The sequence below is a fragment of the Chlorella variabilis genome (assembly GCF_000147415.1).
Source record: "Chlorella variabilis unplaced genomic scaffold CHLNCscaffold_12, whole genome shotgun sequence".
NCBI lineage: Eukaryota > Viridiplantae > Chlorophyta > Trebouxiophyceae > Chlorellales > Chlorellaceae > Chlorella > Chlorella variabilis.
In genome coordinates this window covers 963,891-973,273 of record NW_005435076.1, presented here as the reverse complement: position 1 = coordinate 973,273, position 9,383 = coordinate 963,891, and the positions used below count along the sequence as shown (strand labels likewise).

General features: G+C 67.3%; 5 protein-coding genes across 5 annotated transcripts in view; 3 read left to right on the top strand and 2 right to left on the bottom strand.

Moving 5' to 3' along the window:
- The window catches only part of CHLNCDRAFT_58089 (hypothetical protein), a gene marked incomplete at its 3' end in the record, with an annotated part of 2,796 nt that extends 1,235 nt beyond the window's left edge, over nt 1-1,561 (top strand). Inside the window, exons 3-5 of the mRNA XM_005847090.1 lie at nt 63-161; nt 346-1,284; nt 1,459-1,561. Coding sequence (XP_005847152.1) covers nt 63-161; nt 346-1,284; nt 1,459-1,561 — 1,141 coding nt within the window. The remainder of the gene's footprint in view (nt 1-62; nt 162-345; nt 1,285-1,458) is intronic.
- Nucleotides 1,562-1,897: 336 nt separating this feature from the next.
- CHLNCDRAFT_134911 (hypothetical protein) lies at nt 1,898-3,169 on the bottom strand (the record flags this gene model as incomplete). The annotated part of the gene is made up of 4 exons (XM_005846894.1): nt 1,898-2,605; nt 2,716-2,836; nt 2,927-2,978; nt 3,163-3,169. 4 exons carry the CDS (start codon nt 3,167-3,169, stop codon nt 1,898-1,900), a joined length of 888 nt encoding a protein of 295 aa, XP_005846956.1.
- Nucleotides 3,170-4,724: 1,555 nt separating this feature from the next.
- CHLNCDRAFT_35821 (hypothetical protein) lies at nt 4,725-7,130 on the top strand. The gene is made up of 7 exons (XM_005847089.1): nt 4,725-4,906; nt 5,022-5,245; nt 5,424-5,583; nt 5,781-5,969; nt 6,096-6,335; nt 6,436-6,666; nt 6,807-7,130. Exons 1-7 carry the CDS (start codon nt 4,860-4,862, stop codon nt 7,120-7,122), a joined length of 1,407 nt encoding a protein of 468 aa, XP_005847151.1. The 5' UTR covers nt 4,725-4,859; the 3' UTR covers nt 7,123-7,130.
- Nucleotides 7,131-7,243: 113 nt separating this feature from the next.
- On the bottom strand, nt 7,244-9,132 carry CHLNCDRAFT_134908 (hypothetical protein; the record flags this gene model as incomplete). The annotated part of the gene is made up of 7 exons (XM_005846893.1): nt 7,244-7,389; nt 7,557-7,676; nt 7,804-8,063; nt 8,173-8,257; nt 8,445-8,552; nt 8,723-8,804; nt 9,097-9,132. 7 exons carry the CDS (start codon nt 9,130-9,132, stop codon nt 7,244-7,246), a joined length of 837 nt encoding a protein of 278 aa, XP_005846955.1.
- A 128-nt stretch (nt 9,133-9,260) lies between these two features.
- The window catches only part of CHLNCDRAFT_134907 (hypothetical protein), a gene marked incomplete at both ends in the record, with an annotated part of 1,186 nt that continues 1,063 nt past the window's right edge, over nt 9,261-9,383 (top strand). The window contains one exon of the mRNA XM_005847088.1: nt 9,261-9,270. Coding sequence (XP_005847150.1) covers nt 9,261-9,270 — 10 coding nt within the window. The remainder of the gene's footprint in view (nt 9,271-9,383) is intronic.

The following is a 9,383-nucleotide window of genomic DNA, read 5'->3' as shown; positions in this document are numbered from 1 at the left end:
GCCTGGCGTGCCCGTGCATGCACATGCCGACCCGCCGCGCCTCGGCCTGGCGCGTGCCGCAGGAACCTGTCGTGGCCCGAGGGCGGCGAGGTGTCGGCGGAGTGCCGCGACCTCGTGGAGCGCCTGCTGCAGCTGGAGCCCAAGCAGCGGCTGGGGCACAGGTGCGGCTGGCACGCCGGGGTGGCCGGCGGCGGCGGGCTGAAGCAGCGACGGCAGCCGCCCCGCCACGTGTCGCTGTCGTGTACTCCTGGCTGCCGCCTGCCTGCTGCCCCCGGCTGCTGCCCCCGCCGCACGCCTGCTCACCGCCGCGCCCGCCGCCTGGCTGCCTGCCCGCGCCGGGCGCAGGGGCGCGGGGGAGGTGAAGCTGCACCCGTGGTTTGCGGGGGTGGACTGGGCCAGCCTGGCGCGCCAGAAGGTGGCCTTTGTGCCGCAGCCCGACTGCGACACAGACACTTCCTACTTTTCCTCCAAGCCCGTCTCCCAGCGCTCCCTGGCACTGGACTTGGACAGCAGCAGGGGAGAGCTGGACCTGGCGGCGGTGACGGCGGCCGTGGGCGCAGCCGCCGCCGCCGCCGGCGCGGGCGCGCCGCTGAGCCCCGCCGCCTCCCTGGCCTCCAGTCGCAGCCAGAGCCGGGGCGGCAGCCGGCGGCCCAGCGCGCGGCGGCGCAGCCTGCGGCAGGCACTGGCGGAGCCGTCGGGCGCGTCGCTGAGCGAGCTGCGGGGCCTGCGGGGCGCCACGCTGAGCCACAGCAGCGGCGCCTCCGCCGCCAGCGCCGCCTCGCTGGCGGGCGGCGACGCCATGGCGGTGGACGCGTCGGGCGGCAGCGTGGTGCGCGCCGCGGCAGACCTGCTGCGCCAGCAGTCCACCGCGGGCCAGCAGGCGCAGGCGCAGGCGCAGGCGCATGCCTGGCTGCGGCACGCCGCCCAGCAGCCGTCGCGCAGCGCCACCGTGCTGAGCGGCGGCAGCGAGCTGCCGGAGGGGGAGCCCCGGGGGCCGCTGTCGGCAGACGACGAGGAGCTGGCGAGCCCCTCAGAGGCGGCCGCCGCCACCGAGGACGGCGGCGAGGCCGCCTCCGCCTGCATGGGGCGCTACGGCGGCGCCGCCTCGCCCTCGGCCAGCAGCTGCGGCAGCCCCATGGGCAGCGACGGCGGCGGCTACAGCAGCGGCGGCGAGGGCGGCGGCAGCGAGGCCAGCAGCGAGGCCAGCGGCAGCCACCCGCACTTCCGCAACTTCTCCTTCAAGAACCTCGACATGCTGGCGGAGCAGAACCTGCAGGCCCTCAGGTGGGGCGCGCCGCGCGGCGGTGGCGCCGGGGTGGTGTGCGTGCCCGCGCCGGGGCGGCGTGCTGCGCCGTGCTGTGTGTTGCCGCGCAGCGCTGAGCCTCCCCGCCCGGTCCTGTCTCACGCTCACCCGCCTTGCCTGTGCCGCACCCGCCACCCCCACACCCGCCCCCGCAGGGATCAGTACGAGGAGGAGTTCTCCGAGTTTGACCGGCCGCCAGACCTCAACGCCCTGCGCTCGCTCACCCCCTCACCGGAGCGCCCGCCGCCACCCACGTAGCGCCACCGCCGCGCCAGCTGAAAGATGCTGGCCCGCACACACCCCTCCCCCCTCTTCTCTCCCCTCCCAACTCTTATTGTCACCTCATGAATTGTATTTCCTGCTCCTCACGGTTTTGACCTGTTGCCCCGCCCAAGCACTCCGCACTGCGAGCCAGCTTCTTCTGCTTCTATGCTTCCTCGTCTTCGCTGCGCTGCACCCTGCTCTGCTCCCAACTGACCCATCCTGCGCTTTCGCCTGACGCTGCTTTACCATCCAAACTTGCTTCAAATGACATTCAACACACCACACCACAGCAGGCAGAAATCAACAGGGTGCATGAGCACATGGTTGCCTCTACTCGGCGTCCTCTCCAGCCGAGCGGCTGGTGCGGTACTGGCGCTTTGCCCTACCCGCTGCCGCGCCTGGGGCCGGGTCAGCACCGGCGGCGCGCATCTCGGCATCCGCCCCCGCCTCTGCCGCCTCTGCCTCCTCCAGCTCCACACAGATGGCTGCAGGCACCTGCGGCCCCGCCCTCTTGGAAGTTGGTGGGCCACCCGCCACGGCAGCGTGGCCGGCAGGCGCCGCCCCTGCAGCTTCCCCGGCCCGCCGCTGCCGCGACACAAACTGGATGGAGCCTGGCGGCCCCACCCACCGCTCCGCCTCCTGCGGCTGTGCCTCCACATCCGCGGCCGCAGGCACCTGCTGCCGCTGGTTCTGCTGCCCGTCTGCCAGCTGTGCCACGCCGCCGCCCACCACCAGCGGCTCGTCGAGCGTGTAGCACGTGTACTTGTCTGGGTGCCTCACATAGTCGGGCACCCGGCTGCCGCTGCCATCGCCCCACGGCTGGCTGGGTGGCCGGGCCGTGCTCGGAGGCTCCGCAACGCCCTCCTGAAACCTGACCCTCCGCTTCTTCTCAGGACTGGCTGCGGGGGCAGCGGCGGCAGTGCCTGGAAGCGCCGCCTCCTCCACCTCCATTCCGCTGGGCTGCTCCGCGTCGTCCCCAGCAGCAGCGCCCACCGCCCTCTGCCGCATGCGCTCCTCATAGATGTTGTCGTCTAGCACCTGCTGGCGGGGTGATCAAGAGGAAACAACTGAGGCATTTGTTTCACAGAGGGCCAAGATGCCGGCGGTCATGGGGTGGGCTGGCTCAAGCGGCAGCACCACCACCGCACCTGCGTGTCGCGGGGCGGCAGGCCCTCGCCAGCGTGGCGCGAGATGTTGCCCATGGCCACCTCATCCACCTCGTTGTACTCCTCCTCTGCATCCAGCTGCCGGCAGAAGGCGGTGGAGGGCCTGCAGAGAAACATGAGGGACTTGGCGTGAGCGCTTGGCGGCGCTGCACATCGGCGGCCGCCGCGTCTGTTCTGCCCAGCCAGCACTCACCGGAACCCCTCCTCATCGGGCTCGTCCTCCTCAACAAGCGCCTGGGCGAGCCCTGCAAAGCGCAGGAGTGGGAACACAGCTCGCTGTCGACAACTAGCACAGCACGTGGCGGTGGGCGGGTGGCTGGCGGCAAGCCCGGTGGCAGGCGTCCAAGCAGTTTCATCCAAAGCGGCAGGCGTGTTTTTGTCCAGCAGAGCTCACCCGGCACGGCCTCTCTCCTCGTTTTCTCCTCCCACTCCTCATCGCTGCTGTTGCGATCCTGCACGGCCCCTGCCCGAAATACTTGTTGTTCCGTGGGCGTCCATGCGGGCTGCTGGCTTGATGCCAACGACCCGAACGTGGCTTCGAGCCTTGCTTGCAAGGAAGCCATTCTGCCCAGAAGATGAGCGCGAGGGTGACGGTGAACTACCTGGTGCGTGGGTAGGTCAACACAGGATAGCAGCTATGGCCCAGAGGACGGAAGAAACTCAGGACGCCACCGTTGCCTAGTCAGCGGCACGCTGCGGCACAGCGCGCTGCCGCACTTCCGCCCCCAACATACTCTTGATCAGCGGCTCCAGTGGTGTCACAGCAGGAGATGATAACAATGGGAAGGGGCATGCATTCAAAGCGGTGGGAAAGCTGGTTGGTGTCGCCGCCTTCTCGTCCGTCACCGTTGTGCAGCCGCCGCCTTGCTCCGCACCACCTTCTGCAGCACCCGCACCTTCTCCGCCAGCTGCTTGTTCTCCTTATTGCGTTCCAGAGCCTGCTGGTAGCTCTGCAGTGCCTGTGAAGGCAGCAGCGGGTCCGCAGCAGTGGGTTGCGCTGAGTTGCCACCGATGCTCTTCACAGGACGGGTTGTGCGCGCTCGTTTCGCCTTGCTACCCATTTGGCATCAGTCAGCACTGATCAGCACACAGAGGCGCCTGGCACCACGATGCCGCCCACCCCAAGCTGCACCCACCTCATCCAGCCGGTCGAGCGCCTCCAGCACCGCCGCCCTTCGGAAGTAGCCCTTGTCCCAGTCGGTCCTCAGCCGGATGCACTCCTCCGCATCCGCCAGCGCCTTGGTGGTCTTGCTGAGCTGCAGCAGTGCTGCGCTCCTGTTGCTGCACAAGGCAAGGCAGGCGGTGGGGGCACGGCGGGAGCATGGCGGACGCTTTGTGAGACCGCCTGGAACAACTGTGCGTATCAACATGCAGAACATTTCAGCAGGTCAGTCGGGTGCCCCAGACACTAGACAACCTGGCTGTGGGGCCGCCCATGCGCCACTGTGACCTTCCACAACACAGCCCTGGCTGCCAACCAGCGTGCCACCTGAACAGAACGGCGTTGCCAGGGTCGGCTTTCAGGCCCTGCGTGTAAAGCGCCGCTGCTTTCAGGTGGTTGCCGCTGCGGTGCTCCACATTTCCTTGGTCCTTAAACCGGTCTGCCGCCGCTGCTGCCTCTGTGCTCCCTGCCACTGCCTCTGGGGCCGCTGCCGCCTCTGCGCCGCCATTGGCGGCGTCTGCCGATCCGCTGCTTGTCATGATGGTGCGGGGCCGCCTGCTGCTCCGGCTCCTCTCACAATTTGACTGCGTCAGGGAGCGCCGGCACTGCTGGGGTAGCTTGTGCGACAAGGCGATGCCCAGTCAAAGCAAGATGGCACAAGAGAGCTTGGAGGGGCGGGTGGCCTGCACCGAGAGTGGGGCAGCTGGTGATGATTAACAAGGCAAGCAGAATGGGCTGCAGGAGGCAGAACAAGCGAGCATGTACTGTGCTGCACTGCCGGCGGGCCGCAGCTTGCCACAGGGCGCCATCTCGGCGCTGTCTGCATCTTCTTCATTCCCTGGGTGCGCTGTGCTGCACGTTGAGTGATTTGCTAGGGCCTGCGAACACCGCTGTTTAAACGGGTCTGATCGGTGCTCTCAGCAGGCGCCATTGGCACCTGCAGCAGCCGCTGCAGCCAGTTGTGATGATGGAGGTGGAGGTTGCCGGGCTGGAGGCCCCGCCACAGCTCAAGTGCGCCCTGACGCCAGCCCGCGCCCACACCCCCCCTTTCTGCTTGCCCGTGTGACCGTGAAAAGCCAGGTGCAGCCACCGGCACGACCCTCCATCACTCCTCCCACCCACGCAGAGGCACGTACGACGAGCTGCTGGCGGCACCGGCCAGCGACGATGCGGCGGCTCCCACCGGCACCGTTGTGCGCATGGCGGCGTCCTTCACGCCCAAGGACAACCGCTTCCTGCTGAAGAACCGCGACTACGACCGCCAATACTCGCAGCTGTACTACTACCGCCTGGAGCAGATGCGCAAGCACGCGGAAGAGGCCGCGCAACGTGCCTGGCCCGGCATCCAAGGTGCGGCCTGGGGTGGCCTTGGCTTAGCGCCAGCAGGCCCTGCCCTGCCGGCCCGGCTGGCACCAGCTGCTGCTTTTGGGGGGTTTGTACCGTGGCAGTTATTCCTGTTGGAGGCGCGTCCTGTGCCCAGCGGCCGGCCGACACCTCTGGCCGCGCCCTTGCCACCTGCCTGCCGCAGTGGTGCACATCCTGTCTGTGCCCGAGGAGGGCGAGGTGGCCATCGCGGGCACGCTGTACAAGGAGATGGCGCTGAAGCCCAGCATCCTGGATGAGTACGTCAAGGACCGAACCATGAGCCAGCAGCTGGGCCGCGCGCGCTTCACGCAGCCAGACGACAGGTGCGCGGGACATGGGCTGGGCGCTCAGCAGGGCCGCATGGGATGAGATGCTGCGGCCATGCGTGCACCCTGCGGGCCGCAAGCATGCCAGCCCCACCTGCGCAGCTTTACTGCTTGGCCGTGCCTCCGTGCCGCACGGTGGCTCCTCACGGCTGGAACATGCCTGCCTGCCCCGCCCCGCCCTGCCTGGCCTGCAGGCTGATCCTTGAGGATGAGGGCGCTCGCCTGGCGCTGTGCGGCGACAAGCTGCCAGTGGGGGAGTGCGTGACGGGCGTGGTGGCAGCTGTGCGCGGTCATGTGCTGCCCAACGGCGATTTTGAGGCCTTGGACTTGTGCTATGCGGGGCTGCCACCACAGGCGCCGCTGCCAGCGGTGGGCGAGGACAAGTGAGTGGGCAGGAGGGTGGGAGGAAGGTTGATGGGCAAGCCATGTTGAAGGTTGATGAAGCAAGCCAGCCCACGCCGTTCATTCGCCGGCTTTGACATGAGCCGCTAGCGTGGTTCTGACCGCAGGTATGTGGCGCTTGTGTCGGGGCTGGGCGTGGGTGACGGCGAGAGCAGCCCGCTGCGCCTGGAGCTTCTTGTTGACTACCTGAGCGGGCTGCTGGGCGGGGAGCAGGAGCGGGGGCAGGTGGTGGGGCGCATCGCTCGTGTCGTGGTGGCAGGCGGCCTGCTGAAGAGCAACGCCGACTTGAGCCAGCCCACCGCCTACAGCAGCGTGCGGCAGCAGGCGGCGGCGCTGGGGCCTGTGAGGTGGGTTCTGAGGTCTTGCTGCGTCATGCTGCCCTCGCTTTCCATTTTGCTCCATGCTTCCTGCCTCCTACTCTCCGCTTCTCCCTCACACAACCCGCAGGGATGTGGACATGGCGCTGACGGAGCTGGCCGCTGCGGTGCCACTGGGCATCATGCCGGGTGCGGGCGACCCAGCCAACTACACGCTGCCCCAGCAGCCGCTGCACCGCTGCATGTTCCCGGGCGCCGCCGCCTACTCCACGCTGCACCGCGCCACCAACCCTCACGAGTTTGAGCTGGATGGCGTCACCTTCCTGGGCACCTCGGGGCAGAATGTGGACGACGTGTGCAGGTGGGGTGGCGGTGTGGGGCTGTGGGCTGGGGTGGGGGTGGTGTGCTGGGGAGCCGCCCGCTCGCTACCCTCCACCACCAGCTGCTTTTCTCCGCTTCCAACCCACCTGCCTCTGCTCCCACCCCACCCCCTGGCCCCAGGTACTCTGAGCTGGAGGACCGCGTGACCATCCTGGAGAAGCTGCTGCGGTGGCGCCACCTGGCGCCCACCGCCCCCGACACCCTGGCCGCATACCCCTACTTCAACAACGACCCGTTCATCCTGCGTTCCACCCCCCACGTGCTGTTTGCGGGCGGGCAGCCGCAGTTTGGGACGGCGCTGGTGGAGGAGGAGGCGGGCGGCGCGGCGTGCCGCGTCGTGGCGGTGCCCAACTTCTGCACCACCGGCTGCGTGGTGCTGGTCAACCTGGCCACCCTGTATTGCCAGCCCATTTACTTTGACGCCTTGCAAGACTGAGCACTGTTCAAGGCAGTTGGGCCGGGCCCGGCCGGGGGGCGACAGGTCGGCGCCAAGTCAGTTAAATGCAGGCAGGCGAAGGGCTGACCCCACCGCGTGCCCCCCGAGGCACGCAGATGTCTCACAACTTCCACACTGGGTCAAAGTGGCCTGAGATGCCGTAGGTGGTGGTCTCGTTGGAGGAGAGGATGATGAGAGGGAACAGCTCGGTGGCATCCAGCTGGCCCTGTGACTCCAAGCTGTCCAGCAGCGCCTGCTTGGAGAAGACTGCAGGGGGTAAGAGAGGGCACGGTGGGGTGGGCTTCAAGGCGAGAGTCGGGGTAGGGACATCAAGTGGGACACACAGCGCATAGCCATAGCCAGCGCGGACGTTAAACCAGGCGAAATGGCCGGCCAGTGCAGCATAGCCTGGCACGCCTGGCCTTCGCACTCACTTCCTTGCGAGCCGCCGTAGCTGGCATCTTCCCAAATGAAGTCGTTGAGGGTGATGGCAGTCTCGATGGCGTCATCCTTGACAAACACCAGGGACACCGACTCGGAGGTGTTCAGGTTGTCTGCAGCAGGAGGCAGAGGGTGGGCGTGGGCCACGACAGTGGGAGGCTTGCCCATCTCAGCGCACTGTGGCGCAGTGCAACCACAGGGGATCCACAAACTCCGCACCCCACCAGGCCGCTGGCCCACCTGTGAGGAAGATGTTGTAGAGGAAGTTGCCGTCCTCGGTGTCCACCACCGACAGCGTGAACTGGGTGGAGGCGTTGCGGGGCAGGCTAGGTGGCCAGGTGATGTCCTGGGTGACATTAAAGGTGAAAGGGTCCACGCTGTCATTGCCCTGAAGGTCTGCCAGGAAGAAGACATCATCGGTGGGCTGCAGCTCGTCTTCCACTGCTATGTCAGTGAAGCGCCCCGCCAGCGCGCCGCTGGGGCTCGTCAGCACCGCCCATCTGCAGCGGGGGCAGCACACAGGGGAACTTGCTGGATGCTTGCTGGTAGCAGCTGTGAGGGCTTGCAACACCCGCCCACCCAGTCGCCACGGAGGCAAGTGCTGCTCACAACTCGTCAGTCTCGTTTAGGTTGCCTGAGATGGGCTCCAGGCCGAGGGCCGTGAGGGCATCGTTGACATCAGTGAAGTTGAAGGCTGCGGGGGCAGCAGGGGAGCGACATGAGGGCAGCAGCTGTGTGGGGTGTGGAGTGGGCGCCATGAAGGGCAGCAGGTGTGGTGTGTGTGGGTTGGGCGCCATGAAGGGCAGCAGCTGGCATGGAGGGGGTGGGCACCACATCAGCTCAGCGGCAGGCTACATGCGAGGCACTGCAACAACACTCACTGCCAAAGGGTTCCAAAAAGTCGGTGGCCAGGGTGAGGAGGGAGGAGAAGGAGGTTTCGCCCTCTTCATAGTAGAGCTCCAGCGAGGTGAAGTTGAGGAGGCTGGCATCTGCAGCGCCGGGCAGGGCAGCGAGGTTGGGCCTGGTGTTGGTCGGCTGCGCCGTGGGGCAAGGTGCCGCCTGCTGGAGGCAGGCCCAATGAAGTGCGCAAGCAGCCATGGCAGGCAGCAGGCTGCCCCGCAGCAAGGCCCCCCATGCATTCGGGGGATGAAGGCCTCACCTGAGTTGGAGTTGAGGTCCCAATGAAACTGCTCGTTATCGGCGTAAGTGAGGGTGAGGAAGGAGGTAGCGCCAGCGGGGGCCTGCACCAGGGTGCAACAGAGCACGGGGCCGGGTGAGGGCTAAGGGGGGGCTGGGGGGGAAGGATGCAAAAGGGTGGTTGGCATGGCAAGCAGGCTGGCTTGAGGGCATTCCCGCATGCATAAGGCAGAGCAGGGCACACCGGTTCCAGCCCCAAGCCGGCGGGAACTTTGCTGCCGTCCAGCTCGTTTACGTAACCATAATCCACCAGCGGATAGGGTACATCATACTGAGCTGCCTGCGACAGCACGGCATAATTGGGAATGGACTGCTTGGGTATGTTATCCCCTTTACCCCAGCGCCGCCGCCGGCGGCGCCGGCAGACGACATGCACGGCATGCAAGGGGGTCGGTCCCTTTGTAAAGACTTGTTCACAAGCCGCACGTGCACTTTGAAGGCTGGGCATAAGGCAGCCAGCGTTCTTACCGCCAGGCCCAGGCTGGCCAGCCACAGGGCGCATGCAGCCAGGTGATGGGCTGAGAGTATCATCACACGGAACCCTGCTCGGACCCAGGCGGCGGCAACAGAAGCGTTTAGGGGCCCTGTCGCGGGGGGGGGGGGGGGGGGGGGGGGGGGGGGGG